The sequence below is a fragment of the Haliotis rubra genome, unplaced genomic scaffold (assembly GCF_003918875.1).
Source record: "Haliotis rubra isolate DU_JTF1 unplaced genomic scaffold, ASM391887v1 Scf114, whole genome shotgun sequence".
NCBI classification, from domain to species: Eukaryota; Metazoa; Mollusca; class Gastropoda; order Lepetellida; family Haliotidae; genus Haliotis; species Haliotis rubra.
In genome coordinates, this window is record NW_025765048.1 from 1,377,258 (window position 1) to 1,402,465 (window position 25,208).

At 42.9% G+C, this 25,208-nt stretch overlaps 2 protein-coding genes and 1 long non-coding RNA gene across 3 annotated transcripts in view; all 3 read left to right on the forward strand.

Annotated features, from left to right (window-relative positions):
• Positions 1 to 824: 824 nt before the first annotated feature.
• LOC124253258 lies at positions 825 to 6,514 on the forward strand. Its single transcript, XM_046687003.1, has 8 exons — positions 825 to 1,087; positions 1,521 to 1,544; positions 3,430 to 3,537; positions 4,265 to 4,365; positions 4,771 to 4,873; positions 5,098 to 5,268; positions 5,430 to 5,593; positions 6,265 to 6,514. Exons 1-8 carry the CDS (start codon positions 1,030 to 1,032, stop codon positions 6,361 to 6,363), a joined length of 828 nt encoding a protein of 275 aa, XP_046542959.1. The 5' UTR covers positions 825 to 1,029; the 3' UTR covers positions 6,364 to 6,514.
• A 3,334-nt stretch (positions 6,515 to 9,848) lies between these two features.
• Positions 9,849 to 19,943, forward strand: LOC124252952. Its single transcript, XM_046686648.1, has 8 exons — positions 9,849 to 10,096; positions 10,392 to 10,415; positions 10,683 to 10,790; positions 11,741 to 11,841; positions 13,686 to 13,785; positions 14,965 to 15,135; positions 17,246 to 17,406; positions 19,010 to 19,943. Exons 1-8 carry the CDS (start codon positions 10,042 to 10,044, stop codon positions 19,106 to 19,108), a joined length of 819 nt encoding a protein of 272 aa, XP_046542604.1. The 5' UTR covers positions 9,849 to 10,041; the 3' UTR covers positions 19,109 to 19,943.
• A 1,832-nt stretch (positions 19,944 to 21,775) lies between these two features.
• The window catches only part of LOC124252957, a 49,784-nt gene continuing 46,351 nt past the window's right edge, over positions 21,776 to 25,208 (forward strand). The window contains exon 1 of the long non-coding RNA XR_006892072.1: positions 21,776 to 22,109. This is a non-coding gene — a long non-coding RNA (uncharacterized LOC124252957). The remainder of the gene's footprint in view (positions 22,110 to 25,208) is intronic.

Below are 25,208 nucleotides of genomic sequence, written 5' to 3' on the forward strand. Positions count from 1 at the left end.
TTGGGTATCTGAGGACAAGTTTGTGAGTTTGGGTATTTGAGGACATGTTTGGGTATCTGAGGAAATGTTTGTGAGTTTGGGTATTTGAGGACATGTTTGTGAGTTTGGGTATTTGAAGACATGTTTTGGGTATCTGAAGAAATGTTTGTGAGTTTGGGTATTTGAGGAAATGTTTGTGAGTTTGGGTATTTGAGGACATGTTTGGGTATCTGAGGACATGCTTGTGTGTTTGGCTATCTAAGGACATGTTTGTGAGTTTGGGTATTTGGAGACATGTGTGAGTGTTTTGGTATCTGAGGACAAGTTTGTGAGTTTGGGTATTTGAAGACATGTGTGAGTGTTTGGATATCTGAGGAAATGTTTCTGTGTTTGGGTATTTCAGGACATGTTTCTGTGTTTGGGTATTTCAGGACATGTTTCTGTGTTTTGGTATTTGAGGGCATGTTTTTGTGTTAGAGTATTTTACCACATATATGAGACTGTTCAAACTACTTTGTCTTGAAACGTATGAAAAACTTTCTGGGTCCATTCGGCTCCACTCTCCTGACTGCACAACGTTCATGACACCCCGGGCAGACACGGCGAGGTCATGCTGCATGTTTCCCCTACAAATAACTTGTCGTTTATGAAGCCATTGGATGGTAAAGTGAGATATATAAGAACAAACATGTATGTAGCTGAAAAGGTCTTTCTCCGAATGATGACCCAGATACCTAGGCTTTGGGTGAGTCGCATGATGCACGTCAACAATGTGTGGCAGTCAGCAAGCAGAACTTCATTCTTTGTACGTAGTTGCTGCCCTTAGGTAACAAAGTCCATCCACCGTGGGTCCAAAGTGCATATTGGACCAACTATGATCCATGGTTTGGCTGAAAGCAGGTGCTCGTGAGTTTTAAGAGTAAACATTGTGTGAGGGTCGCCGGGTGTCGTCTTTAAGTGATCACCGTGACATCACAAAAAGTATGGCACACCTATATAGGGTAGGCACGTTACACAACCATCACTTGGATAGCCACGGTCGTCCTCGACATGATGCGGGTCGTGCTGTTCACGCTCTGTGTTGGCGTTGCCGCTGCTTTCTGGGGCTGTAAGTAACGTTGTTCTGTTACATATGTTTGCTTATTTATGTAGTTGAGTATATGACATGTTTGTGAGATACAGTATTCCCCTCGAGGGTGGCGGGAGTCATGTCGTCCTAAGCGCGTCTTTGTGTATGGTGTGAGTTTGTCAGGGTAAATACATGCAGGACATTGGATCCATGTTTTGTGTGTTGTTACGACAGTCGTGTCCCCATGCTCTGTGGTACGAATTTTTCAGTTATAACGATGTTTGATTAGGGGTAATGACAATGATGTCTAATACTGATTCTGTTTTGCTAACATTGAGCATTGTGAAACTTCACAGCTACCAAATAGTGTTTATCAATTCATTCTGTAATCTTCCTGCTTTTGTATGTATAACATTCATGATAGATACTACAATCATTATAACATTTTAATGCAAGAATATGTACTTTTCAGCTCCAGACTGGGATCATTTGAAAGGTGCGTGATACGAATTTGGCCGAATTATTTTAAAATATTTAGAAATGACTGTTTTACGGCCAGAAAGTTTGAGCCAGGCTTGAACTACATTTGAAACAAGTTGTTGAGTACCTCTGCACTACTTGAACAAGTTGTTTGTGGAGCCTGTTTCCGGGCCGTGGCTGACTGATCCCACATTCTACTTGTGGAGTCTACTGCGTGTATCTGCAGTGTTTATTTTGTAACTAGACCTGGAAGCGTAGTACGACTCTTACCGTCAAGTGTTTCCCGCGTAAGGTTCTATAGCGGCACACACACGGTATGATAATTCAGGACTGTCATGTGTGGACTCATTGGTCTTGGCGTTTGCCGATTTACAAGTGGACCGAGGGACGAGGAGCCTCGGGGAGGGGGTTCACTGGGTGACTGAGCTCACATTCAGCATGTGACATATAACATTCAGCTCCGTTGTTTAGAGATCGGGAGGTAGATATTTTCAACTGCTAATTATGAACATGTACTGAATGAATAACAACAATTCTCTTCAAACTTCTCTGTTTGGGTTTATTGAACAGGAATGTATATGATAAATGATTCAATTTTATTTGATTTCTCTGAGTTGTATGAAATCTGTTAAGTTTATCCCAGCAATCGTGTCATCTATTATTACTCTTGATGTGATACTGTGAATTTCGACCTTATTCACCAAAGGTCAAGGAAAACTGTTATATCCATTATTAAATAGTTTACGAGTTGATTCCCTAATTCAAAATCAAAGGTAAACCACAGAAACCGTTCTTACAGAACTAAATTTGAAATCGATAAATGACTACACACAGATGGAATTATATTGAAATACAAAGTTGTATTTTTGTAATTAAAAAAAGACAATATTTAGGACCAAATTAAACACTGCAGGTTTAAGTACCAGGCGCTATAACATGTGACAGCGCACTCACCCAATCCAGAATTTGTCAGTGTCGAGAATCTGTAAGGAGGCCTGTGTTCCACTCCTGAGTCCGGAATAGTATCAGAAGCTAGCAGGAATTCAGTGTTTCAAGTCAGAAAACCTGGAATCGCCCTCGGGTTGCTATTACATGGGAAAGGGCATCCTTCAAGAAAGTGACAAATCTCGATATTTTACGAGCGTTTCAGTGATTTGCTGCTACTGACAACCGCTACATGATGACATGATGTGCATAGCAGTTCATGACTGTACACAAGGCGTTATGTACCTTGATGAAAGGCTTTAGAGGAGAGGACAGAGACAGCAGATGTCTTGACATGTTTGTGTTTTTGTTTGCTGTTTAATGTCGCATTCAGCTTTAAGACGGCGGTTCACAAACAGCCATGCCTGGACCAGGCAAACCAATGAATGATATTGTGAGCAGCGATCCACCTCACCGGATGCCCTTCTGCCCACCAGTCCATGTATTCACCTCTTACGACAAGCGTTCTTGTTATTCAGGCTAATGCATTAATATTTATCTGTTAACGACTTAGTTATCTTATCACGATTGTGCCTGTTGCACCATGTATGTATGACAGTTTATTCACTTCCACTACTAATAAAAACTCATTACACAATCTTGTTTCTCAATATATCACTCTAAACAATTGCGCACTTCCTTTTTGTTGAATGTGTAGGATGTGTGATAGCACTTTTATTGAAGGTTGTAAATTGCTGTAAAGCTTATCGGGAAGGTGTAGTGTTATATCATCCATTATAGTCGTTGTACTTTCGGTATCTATCATACGTGCCCTTTATCATAAATCCACATATTTAAATATACATTGTATATACAACTCAGTCACTACACTCACTACTTCTGACCTAACTCACAAGGGAGAAAAAACCCAAAATACGAAGTAACCATGGTAACCATCTAAAGATGTTTTATTTCAGTGACATGGGATGCGAGCGACTGCAACAGTGCTCGAGGCTTCTCCGACATGCCTCGGACTGAGAAGCAGGCCCTCCTGGAGGGATGGACGATGATGTCCGACTGTTATGGTGGGTACCCTGTCATTCAAGATGGACACTGATTTGGTACTGTCATGGCAGTAAACTTTAACCCCGTTAATTAGGAAAGCCACACTGATTATGCTTGTAATGTTTACTGCATGGACCCATGCAACTTTAAGAATGATGTTCTCAAAAGACTTCAGACTGATATTCGATGGTTTAACCAACATGGCGCTTGGACACTGCAATGGAACATTATAGCGATGGTGATGGCTGTCTGTCTAAGGACATTAAACATCATTGCCCTGCCCTTTCTCGAAGCTGTACATTGGTTTCATTCGATTCATCGTGTAATGTTTTATTAAAATATGCCCCGTGCACTTCTATAGCCACGAGTTGAGAGATTACTTGAAGGGTGATTAACTTCAGAGAGATTACCTGTATGGGAACTTGAGATTGTTTTATTGTAACCATGGTTTCGCCATTCGGTTCAGTGTATGCGGCGTTACCTTAACTGGTCTGAATGTACTGGATCACTGTTCTCGTAAGTCTGACATAGGTATCACCGGGGCCGGATCGTCATCTGTGTGTTCATCAAGACCCTACTGAGGTTGAGCAGGCCACCGTGATTGCCTCGCTGTAAAATACATGATTATGTCTGTGCACCACCATCTGTTGTCGATCAGCTGATTGCGAGGCCCTGCTAACAATTAACCATCAGTTCTGACCGTGTTGTGTCTCCACATTTAACACACTGATATCAATTCATCTCCAGATACGCCTGAATTTGCTGGTAAGCGTTATGTGAAGGACGATGACACTGCCGTGGTCCTCATCTACGACGTGAAGGGATACATCGCCGGCATACAGGCAGGGGTGAGCGTACGACCAGGTCCATGTTCTCAAATAAAAAAATGTTGTATACACGATTCATATGTCAAGCAGACTGCATTACGCTCGTTTCAAAATCGGTCTTGGTATGAATGGCCCCAATGTGTGCTGTTTGGTCTTGCGTGTTTACCGATAAATCATGTTATGTCAACAGTGCTCCAACGCTTGGCGGAATATGCCGAGGAGACCCGAATGATTGTCTGAATATCGCAAGACAATGAAAGTCAGACAAGTTGTCTCTATTTACTGGATCTCCTGTACTCGTTATCTGAAGCAGTGTACAAACTGAAGATCACATATTAACCATTGTTCCTCTCCTCTTCCTCAGACAGATTTGCATAATATATCTCAACCGTTTGATAATATCGAGTCATTTTGTTGTGTTGCCAGATTGGCCCTCAGCCCAACAAGTTCCCGCCCCCCACCATGCAGAACCACCCCTTCGTGGAGCACGACGGGAAACAGTACATCACCGCCTACTTCACTGACCCAAGTGAGTGAGGGAGATGGGGTTTATACCAACATATGGTCATGTAGATCTTAGAGCGGAATCGTTGGAGCTCTTTGCAACTCAGTGCAAAGAATATCGGCACCTGAGACAAGGGGGCTGCTATGTGTATTAGAAAATGCCGTTCACTTGAATAAACTTCAGTCTGGTCCACAACCGTTCATCTCTGCTGTAAATGAGTATATATGCCATATGTATTCCTTTCTCAGGTGATATATGCAGTGAAGGAAGGACCTCCGCCATGTTTGAGAGCGAAGGCACCGGAAGTGACCTGTACATCCAGAACGGGACACGCCCCTCAGACAGCGACAAGATCCCTAAGCTGGAGAGGAACATAGGCTCCACACTGTGGACGAAGGGACACTGCTTCAGAACCATGGGTGGGTTGATGATTCCGTTTCAGAACAAGAAAGACTTGGAAATGTAAAGTAGTTAGGGGTCAAGTTCAATGTGTTGGTTTATTTCATCGGTAATGTTAAATGGCATCAGCTGTGAAACGCCTGTAGGCCTATAAACATGTTATGTGTTGTTACTGTTGCAGGCGTACACTACTGGTACAACTTGCGGAAGGACCAGAGTTGTGATGAGTTCTTCCCCATGTTTCTACTGTACAATGAAGGTATCTTGGATGGCTTCGGATGGGCCTTCTTGACCAACATCACCACATCCACAAGATTTGAACACCCAATTCGGACAGCTTTTGGGGTACGTCAGTAACATATACACATGGATCGTAATAAAGCACAGCCCTGTTTTAGAACAATAATATGTTTCAGGGGGGTTCGAACCTCATAGCAAGGGCCTTGATACGGTTGACAATTGTCTGTTGGACACCCAGAGTTGCCTCAAACAAGTGCTCGTTGCGAAGGGTTCACGTTACGGGCCAGGTTGCGACCTTCCGCTGGAGTGGTCTTCTCTGGTTGCTCTGGCCTTGGCTGATCATGGACAGCGCCTGCTTGATGGTGTTTCCTAATAAGTCTACTGATGACAGAGTGGCAGTGACCAAACTGACGACTGATGGCCTTGAATGGCATGTCAATTGCATGCATATCCAACATCTGCCATCTCGCCTCGCCATGTTCGTGTATGGATGGCATATTCACAAGACACTGCTTTTCATGATAGCACGCGGGTAACAAGCTTCACGTGCATGTGGGCTGCGTTATGGCACACCGTTTTAAAATGAGCCCGTATTTTACATTATGTGCCACTCAATAATGACATCATTGACAGATCGTCGTTTGAGAGATCTTTGTTAATGGTGTGTACAGCTGATGTGCAGTGTTATTCAATATATCTCCACTAAACGATGAAAGGCCTGTGGTCTGACTATCATCATACAGACTGACTAGAGTATTGTATTTTCGTCTTTACAGTATTTCCTGGACCCTGTGCCAGACTGTCTGTACGCCCAGACGGATGGGCAAACCACATTGCATATCTACATGTCTGACCCCTACCTTTCCTTCTGCTGAGTGGGTCATAATGACACGTGACCTGAATCACGCGGTGCCAGTTATAGTAAATCTGTTTTGATTTGTTAAAGTCGCGTGGGTCATTTGAACCCAAATAAGTCTGTTCTGTTCTTTTGACTTTCAATAAATTATTCTGTTTAAAGGCAAAGTGTGACCGTGTTTGTTAAATTTTTAACTGTGAAAGGTACGCTATCAGGGTCGATCTGTACGAATATGTAAAGGTTCTAACAGAGTAAGAATACCATTTAGTTTTCGAGGTTGCTTTCAATATCGGCGTACCATTCCTTGTTTTTCTGGTGAGTCTGGAAAATATTTGCTGTCTAGCGTAGTTACTCAAAGTTTCTGAACCATATAATTGCTGTCCTCTAATTTCTAAATAATGGTAGTCGCGATTTTTCCCTGTTTAAGTATCCAATGTTAGTTTGAACGGAGTTCTAGATTTACATCACTATATATACACCCGGTGATTGTGTCAGACAAGTGTGTCTGAGCGGAGTATCCGGGTTTAACTGTGGCATTTTGTCTCACTGGGATAGGACCCTGCCACCTTACCATACATCCAACACATCTTGAGTGACATTGCTCGACTTGAACACCACACCTGCAACTAATGGTTTTTCTACATTTGCTTGCTAATTCAAACCTGATACAGATAAGCCGCAATCACAGTTTCGTCTTTGTTCCAACTAATTTACTAAGTCAACTAAGCGACAGTAAAATCATCAAGTTTAAAAAACTATGTAGACAGCCACGCATGGTATGAACATCATCGTACACTAGTGACTTCAAGAGTCTGGCCCTCTCTCTATGGAGGTTCACACTAAAGTGGTGAACTCGCACAGAGTGAAAATCAGTTCTTATTAAAGAATAAACATAAATTGCAAGTGATTACGTGGCATTGATTTGGTAACAAAGTATTTTTTACGACGGACGCCAACTCGAACATGTAACTACAAACAGACTGACTCTCTCTCGGGAAATATTAACATTGTTAGAGAAACAAACGTTCAGACCAGCCAAATACTCTCGACGGGAAACGGAATTACAGTGCTGGAAATGAGCTTTGAAGACCAGCGAAACATAAAGATATATTTCCACCAGAAGATTTACAACACCTTTCCAAGTTTCTTTCGACCTCAAATCCTGTTATCCTCTGTCGCCGAGTATGGTAGGAAGATCAATCATATGTTCACAAAGAACTGAAAATGAACTTAGTCCTCTTCTGATTGGACGATACTGGTGACAAGAATGTGACACTGACTCACGAGACAAAACAGAACATTTGTCAGGGTCGACTCCACAGTAGGCATCCGATAAGCGGGTGTACCCTACCGGCAATGGTAATGTTTGTCTCTTTTTAATACAACAAAATAAGGTCCTACTGGCGAAACACCGTTTAACCACTGTCGAAAAGAGGCAATTGCAAATTCAAACTTAAATACACTTGGCACTTGGAAAAAATGTAAACCCTATCAATTTTCGAGATTCATGAATGAAATCTCGCGAAATATAGGTTGCTCAAAAACGTACACTGTCTCCACACCACGAGCATTCGAGCAATGAATTATGCTGGTTTTGAGCTGAGACATATCATGTTCATGAGTGGCCACAAGAATGAAAGTTCCGTGAGAAGCTATCATCATCATTGTCCGACGACACATAAACCACACACCAGCCATGCTCTGTGCTCCGTGGTTTCTGTCATCTCGGTTCAGCCTTCGTCTCAGGTGGCACCATCAGTTGACCAGGCCTTGGTTCCTTTCCGGAATGAACCTTGTAAAATCAACTGCAGGGTATCTCCAAGGGTGTTCGTTGACATCAGGTTTCTTCTCAAATTCCAGCTTCATCAACCGTGTGTTGAACCTTTCACCTGGCGCCAACGACCAGGAAAGCACCATGATCTTGGCCGTGACCTCGTTCTAGTTGATAATAGGCTGATAATGATGTGATAGGGGTTGAACTTGACATTGAACTGGTTGACATTTGTCTTGTCGCATGTGTTCCAATAATGCACTGAACGATGTCATTCATTTAGTATGGTTGTCAACAATTTGGGTTTTAATAATGAATAATTTGTCGGTCTGGGAAATTATCATTAGTGTATGATTCATCTATAAGAATTGACTTTAGTGGTATAAATGTAAAAACCAGTGTGCACATTGTGTAATCCGTGGATAGTGAAGTCAGTTTTTCAATAGCTATGTTTCGTACCACGGACGCATAGGAAATTGATGCAGTACGTGATACTACCTGGTTACTCAGAATGCCATAGAGAATCCAGCTGTTTAGTTGGAAGAAGTAATCCTCAAAACAAAAAGTTCAATATGCTGATCGGAACTATATTTTAAAGTTTGTGGTAACAAATATATTAAATAACACAACTGAGAAATGTTTATATAACTAACTGTAAGTCAATCACAGTACTATGTGTCGTAAAACACTGGCTGAAGTAGGGGATCCGATGTTGTCATTGATCTCTGACTGAAGTAGGGGATCCGATGTTGTCATTGATCTCTGACTGAAGTAGTGGATCCCATGTTGGCATTGAACTCTGACTGAAGTAGGGGATCCCATGTTTTCATTGAACTCTGACTGAAGTAGGGGATCCCATGTTGGCATTGATCTCTGACTGAAGTAGTGGATCCCATGTTGTCATTGAACTCTGACTGAAGTAGAGGATCCGATGTTGTCATTGAGCTCTGACTGAAGTAGAGGATCCGATGTTGTCATTGAACTCTGACTGAAGTAGGGGATCCCATGTTGGCATTGATCTCTGACTGAAGTAGAGGATCCGATGTTGTCATTGAACTCTGACTGAAGTAGGGGATCCCATGCTGTCATTGAGCTCTGACTGAAGTAGGGGATCCCATGTTGTCATTGAACTCTGACTGAAGTAGAGGATCCGATGTTGTCATTGAGCTCTGACTGAAGTAGAGGATCCGATGTTGTCATTGAACTCTGACTGAAGTAGGGGATCCCATGCTGTCATTGAGCTCTGACTGAAGTAGAGGATCCGATGTTGTCATTGAACTCTGACTGAAGTAGGGGATCCGATGTTGTCATTGAACTTTACGTGTTAACAAGCTGAACAATGTAAAGTAACGATGTTATGTTATGTGAACAACAAAGGCTGGGCAATGTTATTCACACTATAAGACTGTAAATAATATCTAAAACATGTATGCACGAATTCTTTTGAGAAAGGGAGCAAAGAGGTGGCCTGGTGGGTTCAGCACTTGCTCGCCTTGGAACTAAACCATGTTCACTCACTGATCTTTGTCAGCATCATAGCACTACCCGTGGTCGTCAGCACTGTTGAAACAACAGGCGCCCACAAAGGTTCAGCATCTGTAATTGTGGTAACTGAACGAGCATATGGAATGTTGTAATTGGATTCCGCCGTTAAAGAGCTGATAACAATCCGGAAATTATCAGAATCTTAACTGAGATATAAATAATTGGTGATCCAATGTTACGCCTCGCTGAAACCGCACGCCAGCCAGCTAACGTCAGGACCGCTCGCTTTTATAGCAGAACACACACGCTTTTATAGCAGAACACCCACATCGACTGCTGACCGTCCCAGCTCATAGAACAAGGATTAGAAAATAGTATAGAACAGAACCTCTCTCACCATTACGTTTAACAAGGCGACGACACACGGTGCAAGTCGACGTCATGCTGCTCCATGCGACGTTCTTGTTGCTGTGGGCGGCTTCAAGTGACATGAAGGGTAAGTTTTTGCCCAAAATATGCACTGACCACTCCTCCGATAACTCAGCATAGGTTGTGTATCAAAGGTACACACACGCACGCACGCACACGCACATCACACATGCACATCACACATACACACAAATGTTAATCACAGCCAGATGTCAAATAGTCATCCCTTTGAAAGTATCACTATTCAAATATTTCACTGTTTATACTAACAGAAAAGTGCATACTCTTGTCTTGAGATCAGATACTTACAGTGTTTCACATTCGTGATGTTTTTAACAATAGTAACATATTTTGTTTTTCAGCGCCGGAGTGGGAAACGTTACAAGGTATACCTTTATGTTTCACATACCTCATTACAACCTGCTGTCATATAACTGTATGTAACAATGCCTATATTGCCTATACATGTCGCCGTGATATATCTGTAATGTATCATAACAGTTACAACAGGCTGACATTACATACCTGTATATACTTCCGCTGTAGTAGCCTTCATACCGTGGTTGATGCTCAGTGATTTCTTAACCATATATTTCAATCACATGTCAATCACACCTTTGTTAGTCATAGTAAATATTTGTGAAATGCTCCAGTGACGTGGGCTCCCCCAAACAGCAACAGCGACATCGCCTTCGACACCATGCCCCGGATTGAAGCAGATGCCTTGAGGAAAGGCTGGCTCAAAGTGTCTGACTGCGGAGGTGTGTAGCAGAAGTAACTGTTGTTAAAAGGGTCAAAACAGACACGTAAATCACTTGTTGTGAGAGCGTCTACTCATGGAGATTTCCCCCTTTTTCTCGTCAAGCGTTACCCATCTGATGTCTCTCTTAAATCTGCTTTTAAATATACATTTTCTTGTGTTTTAATGTACTGACTTATTATAACACACTGATACAATAATTATATATCTTACAAGTACATGAAAAATGTTAATACAACTAATATATAGTGGGTGAGTCGGGTTTAACGCCTATGTGCACAGTAGACGAGTTTCTTTGAGGCATGTAGAAGCTGGTCTGACGAAGAACAACAAGATTTATGTATTAATAACGTCTTTATTGTAATAGATGCCACGCTTTGTAGACGCTAATAACGTTATCAAGAAATGGATACACAACATTATGCACAAGGGGAATTCGGACGTTGGAATTAGTCTTCAGTAGCCCATGCTTGTCGTAAGAGACGACTAACGGGGTCGGGTGATCAGGCTCGCTGGCTTGGTTGACACAGGTCATCGGTTCCCAATTGTGTAGATCGATGCTCATAATGTTGATCACTGGATTGTCTGGTCCAGACTCGATTATTTACAGACCGCCGCCATATAGATGGAATATTGCTGAGTGCGGCGTTAAACAACAAACCATTAACAACCAAATCATACATGATGTATAATTAAGTTTATACAATAGAGAAGGTCGATATACGAGTTATATCACAGCGTGTCAGCTTAATGTCGGAGAAAACACCGAAGTAATGCAGGTGTTAAACCTGTTACCATTTTGGTTAATACCTCCAGCATGGAACTGAAATTCCAATCGAAGCCACAATCATACCAGGTTTCTGGCGTGGCAAAGGGAGGTAACTTAGACGAATGGTCAACACGTCCAACGCAAACAATAATAATAATCATAATACATTTCGTACATTTCAGATACTTCTAAGTTCGCTGGTAGACGTTATGTAAAGGACGGTGACACTGCCGTGGTCCTCATCTACGATGTGAACGGCTACATCGCCGGCATACAGGCAGGGGTGAGTGTACGGCCTTATGTATACGCATCCAATTATATGTTTTCATAAGATACAGGGATGTTACTTCATTACCTTTTCCTTGGTGAACACATTAAACATGTAGTACACAAAACAATGAGCTGCAAAACCTCATATCCAATCACTTATATTATGAGCGACATATCAATACAAACCAACCAAATATTGATACGTAGAATGTACAGTCATTAACATAACATTGTGTCAACTAGTGTGCTGTCTCCGTGAGACGTCACTGCAGTCGTGAAAGGTTAAATCCAAGCCTGCAGTTATTACTACCAGCAGGGTACCTGGCTTCATAACTGTTGAGTTACTAGTCCCTCTCGAACATTACGTAAGAACTTTGATTTCATTTTCTACTTCATATTAACCGATAAAACGCTTAAAGCAAGTGAAGATCCGGCCTCGAATTGGTCTTCAGCAATCCCCGCTTGTCGGAAGAGGTGGCTAATGGGATCGGGTGGTCAAGGTTTCTTGCTTAATACCTGTTATCGTATCGCAGTAGCGCACATCGATGCTCATGATGTCAATCACTTGAATGTATGGCCCAGCCTCCATTATTCAACGACAGCCGTCATACAGCTGGACTATTGGGGTGCAGCGGTATACAACAAACAGACAGAGATGACAAGTCTTTATGGAGGATTCACTTCTGTATTGTGCAATGGCGACGTTTCGGTATACCGTTTCTATACACGTCGCCATTGTACAATAAAGAAGTTGGTTATCGATAAAGACTTGTCATCTCTATTACTTACAACTTCTAGAATGCCTCTCATTCTAGAACAAACAAACACACATCTGAGCAGGTACATTCCCCGAACCCAGCGCGCTCAGATGTCGTCATGCCATTGGGCAAAGCATGATAGGAAGTCATGCGTAATGTCGTTTAAACAGTTATACATATGTTTGTTATTAGTCTGTTATTGGCCTAGCCCCACAATGATGCATCAAACAGAACAGAACAGAACGGAAGTTTATTGTATTTCAAGGCCAGGAGGCCTAGGGTACAGTTTTCGATGTAGTTTAAGATGTTAAAATAATGTTCTGAGCGCTATGACTTTATGATAATACCATATACACTATTGTAAACAATGCCATTGAGAATGTGATGCATCAAACATAACGTTATCATTATTGCTCCTTCTTATTAACAAATGCTAGTTTGCAAATATTCAGTATGCAATTTCTTAGGGATCATCCTAGATAAAAAACACTGTATTGTTTAGTCCTTACGTGAAGACTTGAATCGACTTGACGTGGTTGTTCTGTTATTAATGTCGTCGTCACTGAAGCGACGTATGACGTCACACCGCGGATTCAAACATTACCATGGCTCGCCATTTCACAATTTCCCTGTGGTGATGTGAAATCTCACCGAAACGATAAAAGTGATGCCTTTCTGAATTCGGTATTTCCTAAGATTGTCGACTATAGCAATGATATCGGGTGGATATTGAGAGTTATACACAGAACATTCGCATTAGTCATCTCTCATCATGTAGATGCAATTGCCAGTTGACTGGTAGGGTGTAATGATGATATAAACATATTTAAAAACAATCGTAAAAAGCATGTATCGATGTGTGGGTGAACAATGTCCACGTGACAGTAACCTCAGCCTTCAAGTACAACTTCTACATGCTTGGTTACCTCGTCGTATTTTACTGAAGTGAAATGTAGATTGCCTGTTTGAATATGAAATTTACATTCCCTCACTAGAACATTTATTTTACATGATATACCAAATTTATGTGTGCCGAAGTAATGCATGAATGATATAAGTTCGACACAAGCGTTTTATTCCCTACTTGTTTTACGTCTAGTTTGAGAGCGTCAACGGGTACCCCCACGCCAGCCTGTTGAACGAGCCATTTGTGGAGTACAACGGCAAGCAGTACATCACAGCCTATTTTGTGGAACCAAGTAACACTCATTTTGCTTTATGCACGTCTATGAAATATTGTCAGGAGAAATACATCATAGTTTGGGAACCGTGGGTAATAACTCCAAGAGCTCAAGCTTTCTGGAATTATACCACCGTTCATTCACATTCCATGTGGAATACTGTACCGCTGGTGCACGTGTACTACTTAGTTACATTCTTACTGTTTTATCAGGTCAACGTTGTTCCCCACATTGCAGAATTGACATTCATAACCTTCACCCTCTTTATAATTGCTATTGATCTCACACAGTTTTGTCCTAGATCACACACACTTGTCGTAGAACACACACACTGGTGTTAGAGCACACGACCGTGTCCTAGAGCACACACATTTGTCATACCTGTCCTAGAGCACACACATTTGTTCTACATCTCACACACTTGTCATACATCACACACATTTGTTCTACATCACACACACTTGTCATACATCACACACATTTGTTCTACATCACACACATTTGTCATACATCACACACATTTGTTCTACATCACACACACTTGTCATACATCACACACACTTGTTCTACATCACACACATTTGTCTACATCACACACACATCACACATTTGTTCTACATCACATCACTTGTTCTACATCACACACACACTTGTCACATCACACACACTTGTCATACATCACACACACTTGTTCTACATCACACATTGTCACATCACACACATTGTTCTACATCACATCACACACACATTTGTTCTACATCACACACACACACACACATTTGTTCTACATCACACACACTTGTCATACATCACACACATTTGTTCTACATCACACACACTTGTCATACATCACACATTTGTTCACATCACACACACTTCTACATCACACACACACTTGTCATACATCACACACATTCACACTTGTTCTACATCACACACACACTTGTTCTACATCACACACATTTGTTCTACATCACACACATTTTTCACACACATTTGTTCTACATCACTTGTCATACATCACACACATGTTCATACATCATCACATCACACACACTTGTTGTCATACATCACACACACTTGTCACATTTTGTTCTACATCACACACACACTTTTGTCCATACATCCCACACACTTGTCATACTACATCCCACACACTTGTACTACATCCCACACATGTGTAACTTGTTTATCTAGGCTCCCTCTGCAGCACAGGGAGAACGGCCAAACAGTTTGCTATGGAAGGAACTGGGACGGACTTGTGGATCCAGACCAACACCAGTCCCAACGACAGTCATAGAGTTCCTCGGCAGGAGAGTGGTTTGAGCGGAACATTGTGGACCAAGGGACGCTGTTATACCACTATGGGTACAGTGTTGTTCATAGTATAAATATGTTACCATTAACCAGAAGAAAGGAACTCAATTTTTTCTTTTTATCTGGATAAACTGACCGTCAAAGAATAATTAAGTGGCGAATATAAACTCAATAAGAACGAAACACTCTAGTTTATTCGGAGACATTTACTCATTTTGTAGTGCTGATAACTTTGGTCATATGACGTTAATGTAACCGGGTTGTGTATGGATATACAGAGGACCAGACACTGGTTACGGGTTGTGAGATCTATTTCTTTATTGACAGACACCCTGAAACACATGTTTACACAATAAGCGCCAATTTCAGGATAAACATATAAACATAGATAAGTATATACAATCATTGCATCACGCATATCATTTCTAACATGCAAGGAATAAATCTAATATTTAGATGCTTGATTGGCATTTTAGAAGATGATATTTGATGAACATAGAGATTTTTTCTGGGTTACATCTTCTTTTTATTCTCAAAAGAAGATGTAACCCAGAAAAAATCTCTATGTAAATCTAATATTAATTCATTGCGAACAGATGCATATTAAATAATGATGTTGTGGTAATAGCGTGGTCATTTTCAAGATACTGGCATGCCAGCCTCAGGAAATCACATAAATATCAAAACTAAAGCAAATATGGTGCCTCCTGTGCTGGCAACTGGTCATATATGGCAGCAGGTTATTGGTATGTGGACTGCTGACATGTCACTGAGGGCTATTCCAGGGCTATCAGCAAGGTCCGAAATCAACTGAAATTGGTCATTGTCAATATCTGGTGTAACCTCCGCCATTGCAAACTTATCGCTGACCCTCCTCATAACTGACTGAGGTATTTCGTGGCATTCTTGGTGGAGGGTTTATTTTCAATGCATCAAGAGTTTGTACTGGACGATCTCTCTGATGTCCCAAACAATCTCTATGGGGTTGAGATCTGGACTCAAGGCGGGCCAAGGTTGCTACCGACTAGAATTCTCGCCCATTCTCGAGGTGTACTGCCCCTGTATATCAGTGACGTAGGTTTGTGGGTTAAAATCAGAGTTGTTGCGATACTTTTTTGCATATGTATGTATATTGAACAGTAGAACCTCCGTAGTTCGAAAGTAACGCATGGCACACCGCTTCGGTAACTTGGTCATGAAATTATGACGTCTTACTGTGTATACGAGTCCACATTATCGTGTTTTTTGCGAGCCCATATCAGCGTGGTGTATACTAGTCTATATCAGCGTGGTGTATGCGAGTCTATATCAGCGTGGTGTATACGAGTCTATATCAGTGTGGTGTATACTAGTCTATGTCAGTGTCGTGTATACGAGTCTATATCAGTGTGGTGTATACGAGTCTATATCAGTGTGGTGTATACGAGTCTATATCAGTGTGGTGTATACGAGTCTATATCAGCGTGGTGTATGCGAGTCTATATCAGTGTGGTGTATACGAGTCCATATCAGTGTGGTGTATACGATTCTATATCAGTGTCGTGTATACTAGTCTATATCAGCGTGGTGTATACTAGTCTATATCAGTGTGGTGTATACGAGTCTATATCAGTGTGGTGTATGCGAGTCTATATCAGTGTGGTGTATACGAGTCTATATCAGTGTGGTGTATACGAGTCTATATCAGTGTGGTGTATACGAGTCTATATCAGTGTGGTGTATACGAGTCTATATCAGTGTGGTGTATACGAGTCTATATCAGTGTGGTGTATACTAGTCTATATCAGTGTGGTGTATACGAGTCTATATCAGTGTGGTGTATATCAGATCTATATCAGTGTGGTGTATATCAGCGTGGTGTATACGAGTCTATATCAGTGTGGTGTATACGATATATCAGTGTGGTGTATACTCTATATCAGTGTGGTGTATACGATATCAGTGTGGTGTATACGAGTCTATCAGTGTCGTATACAGCGTGGTGTATGCGAGTCTATATCAGCGTGGTGTATACGAGTCTATATCAGTGTGGTGTATACGATTCTATATCAGTGTCGTGTATACTAGTCTATATCAGTGTGGTGTATACGAGTCTATATCAGTGTGGTGTATACTAGTCTATATCAGCGTGGTGTATACGAGTCTACATCCTCCACCACAGGTCAACACTACTGGTATGACGCCCGGTTGGATGCACCCTGTGACAACTTCTTCCCAGTCTTCCTGCTGTATAATGGCGGCCGACTTGACGCATTCGGGTGGTCTTTCATGACTACCATAGCCTCTCCCCGCTTTGAATATCCACCGAATCGCGCGTTTGGGGTAAGTTGCGTTTTTAATCACCTTTGATGAAAACCAAATATTCCATACTTGTTCTGAGAGTGCCTAGGGACTTCTTTGTGGTTCAACTCGGCACTATTAAGACAACCAGGAAATAATCGAATCTGGACCAGACAATCCAGTAACTTATATTATATGTTATATACTTGCTGGAGTACGAGAAGATGCTGTCAAGCACGTTGTCACACCTGATCTATCGTCTTCTTCCCCTTGCCTCGGGACGAAATACTTCTACCCCGCAGTCCGCTTGGAGTTGTTTATATGACAATGTAAACTGATCCCCACTGGGTATCCCCACTGGGGTGGACTAGCGACCAATGAAGACCGGGTTGTTACAATGTTTGAAATAACTGATCGTCGTACCGACGGCGCGGATGTGTCCACTAGCGATCGTGCTCCTGGAGTCTAAAATTATCGAAACCATGCGACCTCCCAGGTAAGGTCCAGACTACACCAATACACACTGTAGGCCATTTGCAATTTCATTAAACTCAGGTCTTAAAGCTCGACACCTCTACACCAAGGTCTAAGGAAATCCCGTTATAGGTGACGTCAGAAAGTCTTTTAGCGAACTTAAGCGACCAATGACATGACCAGTAGGAAACTCTACATTAATCAATCAGAAACTTTCACACCTTTGACACACCTGTCCTTAACAACCTCCATTCCAAACTGTGTTTTAAATATAGTTTGACAAAGTTCTCGAATCAAAATCTGAAAAAGTGAACAAGAGAAAACTGCAATGTCTAAAATATTCCCGGGCTTGATTGTATTCCAGTGCTTACTGTGGAAAATCTTCCTATCCAAATGATTATATTACTGTGCACAAAATATACCATATCGATACAAAGAAACAGTCATAAATTAAAGCCTGTAGCCCGCGTTCGAAATACCCCGAAGTTCACGTTTTTAGTTAACCCTCTGATTGGTTAGATGAATGGTCGGTCTGACGTGACCCGTCGTGCAATGTCTGCTGGTCTTTGGTAAATAGCGGTAGCTGGAACTGAGATTATATTTCGCAATGAACGTCCCGCAGAAAGCTACAGGCCATGATACTCTTAATGATATATTCCGGAACAAGAAATAGAAATAGAAGACAAGAGTTGACCAGTCGTCTAAGATATGCTAGCAAAGTTTTACCTTGGGGAGTAAAATGCAATGCTCGCTCCATTTATGTTTCTAGTTCACTTCTCAAAGTCAGACGTGACCCGTGCCAGGGTGACCTCAGATCTTTGTTAATTATAATGGCAATCTATTTATATAGCGCCGAGCTCCAGCTAGGCTGCTCACGGGAGCTGTATTATTGTAATGTCAGTTTCTGGTACCATAACACATCATTGTGAGGAGAATAAGTGTGTTTTAAAGGTGGCGGCGGAAAGCCTGTACAGAGGGTAAGTAAAGTAAGACGAAGTTTGTTCCAGATAGTGGGGACTGCACATTTGAAAGATCAATCGCCTCATCTAGTCCTAGATTTGCAGGTAACGGTGGCGAGGACACAGATTTGTACTTCAGTGAAACTGAGTCATGTGCAAATCTAAACCATTGTCAAACGAAAGTCACTCAGAAATGTTATGTTGTTTTTCAGTATTTCCTGGACCCAGTGCCCCGCTGCCTCTCCAAGCACACGGCTGGCGTTACCACTCTGCACATCTTTCTGTCCAATCCCAGAGACTCCATATGCTGATTGCACAAGTGTTGAGCCCATTTCATGGCCCCCGACACTGCTATTGCTCAAACAGCCGTAATCTTTATTCACTCACTTAAAGGCAGATAGTTCCCAACGGCTCATGTGTGGGATAGCGTGGTTAAAGCGCTCGCTTGACCTAACGAAAAACTGGTTCGCCTGGGTACAATGTGTGGAGAGCGTTCTTGTGTCGTCCGTTGCGAATTCCTACGAATGAGTGAGTTGGGTTTTACGCCGCTTTCAGCAATATTCCAGCAATATCACGGCGGGGGACACCAGAAATGGGCTTTGCACATTGTACCCATGTGGGGAATCGAACCCGGGTCTTCGACGTGACAAGCATCGCTTTAACCACTAGGCTACCCCACCACCCCGAATTACTACTAAAGGAGAGTCAGGCGACGTACAACCATACTCACCCATTCAAATGTTTACGAGAACCAGCAAAGTGAGGATCGTATGATTCCGTGACAGTCTGTCATCATTCTCCGATGGTGTTGAAAGTTGTTCCTGTGCCGGGGTCGGTCTCGATAACCTACAGGCTATGTGGGTGTAGAAGGACTAGTAGTGAATGCCACGTCAAGTATCTTTCCCTCACTCATTTACGAAACTTACTGAACGCCACTGCTGAAGACAACGATCAATGCCTTTGTACAGTTAAACCTCGTCAGTGCTGATATCGGGAGTCCGGAAACCCCACAATGTTAAACAGGCGGTATTATTTCATCATGTTCCTTTATTCTGTGGGGTTGGTGGGGTAGCCTCACTCACTCACTCCTTTATTCTGTGTAAACGTGCAATCATGATGTAATAAAGATGTTGTAACAAAACTGTTGAATTCTGTGACTGTCCGTATAAACGGGGGTTTGTTTCAAGTAAACACAACATGGAAATGAAGACGGGAAGAGTATATCTTTCACTTTTCATAAACTTTTAAGATTTGTTTTTACTAAAATGACTGGTCACACGTGTATACCTTGCTGAAGGCATGCTGGAGGCACCACAAGAGAGATGAATCATACACGAGACTTGGTGCTTAACAACAATGGGTGCTACACTCGTCAGTGAAGTCTGATGTTGGATAAAGTAAGTGAGTTTCAGAATGATGCGCCTGTAAAATACTGTATATTGATATATTTCGGTTTCACAGTGACACGCACCATGTTTGGGCTATCCTTAACACTGAGATCAGTTACTTTTGAAAATAACTTAATTCCACCAGTGTTTCTCATGTGGATTATTGGAACGATGTCCTTTATGGTTAGAATGAAGAGAAGGATCAGTTGTAGTTTCCCCTGATGTTTTGAGGTGACTATAAGGACACTGGGCTGCCCCAGACTCCAGGAACCCGGACTGTTCTCCAATTATCTCGCCAGGCACCGTGTTCCAATGTCTCTGTGTACTGAACGTTTTAAAGTGAACCCAACTCTCTATATGGGGAAAGTAGTGGGTTTACCCAACTCTCTATATGGGGTAAGTAGTGGGTTTACCCAACTCTCTATATGGGGAAAGTAGTGGGTTAACCCAACTTTCCTGATGCCGAATGTATGCGGTATATCAACTCTTGACATGGGGAAGGTATTTGGTTCACACAACTCTCTTTATGGGTGTTGTACACGGTCTATCCATCCTTCTTGTATGGAGAAGGGATAAGGTGTAATCAAGTCTACTCTACCTGCAAGGTGTTTGGTGTGTCCAAGACTATTATACAACGCTGTTACATTTGTCGCCAAAATATATAATGTACACGAGCAGTTCTGAATGTTGCAGAAATCCTCTAAATTATCTCCTCTACACACACTTTCTTGTTTCTGTCTTCTTCCTGGTGCGCCGCCCAAGACCGTCAGGTTGACGTGGCTAGTGAAGGCTGGCATCTTGAGGCTTAAATCCACACATCGTTCATTTAAGTTTACGTTTCTACTGACCTAACTATCTGAGTGCGGAATGTACTTGATGGCAGGTGTTTCTGTGTTTTCAGGTTTATATAACACCAACGATGCCATACAAGACAAGCGTGTACATATGAATGCTCTGCACTGTTACATGGTGGTGAGAATGTAGGTGCAGCTTCACCATGACTAACTCGATGTCACCTCAGGATCAGGCAAATTCTTGCCTTTTTCTTATCTTATCTTGCCTCTCTATTTCCCTGATAACTTGAACTATACACGGAACTCGAGTCTCGAGTTACCGCTGTGTGTTGACTTATTTCGAGGGGATGTGAATGTGTTCTAGTGTGGAGATACTTATAAGTTAATAATAAAAATTATGAAGTTAATCCATTGGTTTCTTTTCAATTCTTGTCTCTGACCATATCTTTCTGACAAAACGTTTCTGTGACATTAGGGAAATGTATCTCTGGCACCTAACTCTGAGGGTATGGGTTCGAATCCCAAATGGGACTCAACCCAAACAAAAGTACTAGAATCTGTACTTTACTGAGAAAGTGTAATCCCAAATATAATATATGTTACAACTGCATCTAACCCGTGAGTCGGGTACACCTGTGACTTGCAAGGAATCCCGCTTTCACTGATTGGCTGTTCATCCTCTCTAGAGGTACGACAAGAACTAATCTACAGAAACCTGCTTATCGTACAAGAAAACTATTGGGTAGTGAGACTTGCCTTATCGTGTCATTGTACCCTAATTGTCTGGTCAGAAGTCCATATTTATAGACCGCCGTCATACAGCTGGCATACTGCAGGGCGCACAGCACACCCGGCCTCACCTCGGATACACAGACGTTGAAACAACACAAATATGGTTGATCGTGTCATAGTTCTTAATTTCCTTAGTCATATTCAGTAATCTCCCTGTGAGACAAGCATTGACTGAGTGCGTTATCCTATCGTTAAATGTGAGAAACGTGTGCTTGACTTCCCCGGTTGCGTGCGAGTCGCGCGGTTTGCCACGACTATCACCGTCTTATCAACCCGAATATCTAGGTCTCTATTATCAGGGTGGTTGGCAACACGTCGCCCGGGTCAGGAAATCCACGGTAAGTCGCAGTGAAGTTTGCTTCCTTCTTTTTGAAAATATCGACATTTTGTCTAACAGTTTCCACGTTTATATACGCACTGCCACCTACGTAGTTACGTGGATATCCTACACACACGTTTGTCAACTGCATGGCTGGATAGGTTCCTGAAAACTGTGAACTAGACGTCCGTTGTTTTACACATGGCACTTGAAAGTGACAACATATGCAACCAGCTGGCAGTCTTTAGTTGATATGTCTGTATAATACACAGGTTGGAGTTTTAATATAACACAACGGGTAGCCAATACCCGGTTCAGTGGGAAGGCGTGTAAACTTGTAGTTGTACATGATATATATGCACTATCTACGTAATCTTTATTGTTCAACAAGGGGCTGTATATAATTGCTGGCATTGTTTCGACAAGCTCACTAGCGCGTGTATTTCGACCACACTACGTGGATGTGATTAATCGATCCATGTCATGTGAACCATCAGCTTAACCACAGTACACATTGCACAAACTATGGCCGTGGGTGAAGTCGGAAAACCGAAGTTTGCTCCATATCTGTGTATCCATGGAATCCCAGAACCCCAGAACCCTAGATCCACAGATCAGCACTTACCAAAACCCCAGAAAATCCGCCCCTGAATTCCAGAACCCCAGAACATCGTCCCTGATCCCAGAGCATCCGCCCCTGAATCCCAGAGCCCCAGAACATCCGTTCCTGAACCCCAGAGTCCCACAACCCCAGAACATACGCACCCGAGAACCCCAGAGCACCTGAACCACAGAACATCCAATCCTCCACACAACTCCAGATACTGCTTTGACGTTTTGTATCAGGTGCATTGTCACTTGACTTGCCTCCTGTAACGGGTGACATCACTAGGGCAGGTTACCCTCACCTTTGTGTTAACAGCTGGTATCATAGATATTTGATAGTTATTCAGGACATGCTCTTCGCTTGTATTTAACCACCCGTTAATCTGTGGGGTACTGCTGTACTTGCCATGTGACTAATAGACAGAAGTGATCGATCGGTTATCAGATAGAACTGTATAGATCAGGCATGCACAACCAAGTGTTTCATAAGACGCTCTGTTCACTAGACCATGCCGGTGTATACTGTCGTTTACGACCAATCTGTCTTTTGAAGAATATTGACATCTTGAACAAGTGGAAGGTAACAGAATGTGAAGAGAGGCAACAGTGTAGTGACATTGGCCTTCACTCTCCATGCGTTTTGTCTTTGTTGTCCCCCACATGTTCGGACCTACATGACCTTTGTTGTCCCCCACATGTTCGGACCTACATGACCTTTGTTGTCCCCCACATGTTCGGACCTACATGACCTTTGTTGTCCCCCACATGTTCGGACCTACATGACCTTTGTTGTCCCCCACATGTTCGGACCTACATGACCTTTGTTGTCCCCCACATGTTCGGACCAACATGACCTTTGTTGTCCCCCACATGTTCGGACCTACATGACCTTTGTTGTCCCCCACATGTTCGGACCTACATGACCTTTGTTGTCCCCCACATGCTGGGATTTACAGGACCTACAGGACCTTTGTTGTCCCTCACATGCTGGGACCTTCATGACCTTTGTTGTCCCCCACATGCTGGGACTTACAGGACCTACATGACCTTTGTTGTCCCTCACATGCTGGGACTTACATGACCTTTGTTGTCCCCAACATGCTGGGCCCGACAGGACCTACAGGACCTTTGTTGTCCCTCACATGCTGGGCCCGACAGGACCTACAGGACCTTTGTTGTCCCCACATGCTGGGACCTACATGACCTTTGTTGTCCCCCACATGCTGGGCCCGACAGGACCTACATGACCTTTGTTGTCCCTCACATGCTGGGACCTACATGACCTTTGTTGTCCCCCACATGCTGGGCCCGACAGGACCTACAGGACCTTTGTTGTCCCCACATGCTGGGCCCGACAGGACCTACAGGACCTTTGTTGTCACCCACATGCTGGGACTTACAGGACCTACAGGACCTTTGTTGTCCCTCACATGCTGGGACCTACAGGACCTACAGGACCTTTGTTGTCCCCACATGCTGGGACTTACAGGACCTACATGACCTTTGTTGTCCCTCACATGCTGGGACCTACATGACCTTTGTTGTCCCCCACATGCTGGGCCCGACAGGACCTACAGGACCTTTGTTGTCCCTCACATGCTGGGCCCGACAGGACCTACAGGACCTTTGTTGTCCCCCACATGCTGGGCCCGACAGGACCTACAGGACCTTTGTTGTCCCTCACATGCTGGGCCCGACAGGACCTACAGGACCTTTGTTGTCCCCCACATGCTAGGACCTACATGACCTTTGTTGTCCCCCACATGCTGGGCCCGACAGGACCTACAGGACCTTTGTTGTCCCCCACATGCTAGGACCTACATGACCTTTGTTGTCCCCCAAATGCTGGGCCCGACAGGACCTACAGGACCTTTGTTGTCCCTCACATGCTGGGACCTACATGACCTTTGTTGTCCCCCACATGCTGGGCCCGATAGGACCTACGTGACCTTTGTTGTCCCTCACATGCTGGGACCTACAGGACCTTTGTTGACCTATAGGACCTGTTGTCTTGTTGGTTGTACTGACTGACGTTCGACATCAAATCAATAAAACCATATCCTGTTATTGTTATATTTCTGGTTACGTTCTTCGAAGGGCAGGAACTGTTATTTAACTAGTACAATGCGAACTGTTTATCTGGTAATCACTCTACGGAGGGCATTTGGAAATATGTATTGCTGGTGGTTAGTACTAGCTCTCTCTCTCTCTCTCTCTCTCTCTCTCTCTCTCTCTCTCTCTCTCTCTCTCTCTCTCTCTCTCTCTCTCTCTCTCTCTCTCTCTCTCTCTCTCTCTCTCTCTCTCTGTGTGTGTGTGTGTTTGTATTTCTTTGTGCGTTGTGTGCACATGACACATGGTGAATGTGATAATGCGTGTAGAGAGGGGTTGCACAACGCAGGATGTGAGAATGTACAAAGATAAAAATATAATCACGAAGCTGATGAGATAGGATTAATGTACACAGCTTACAATGTAAAGACGAAGACAATGAGATTAACGGTATAACAATGTA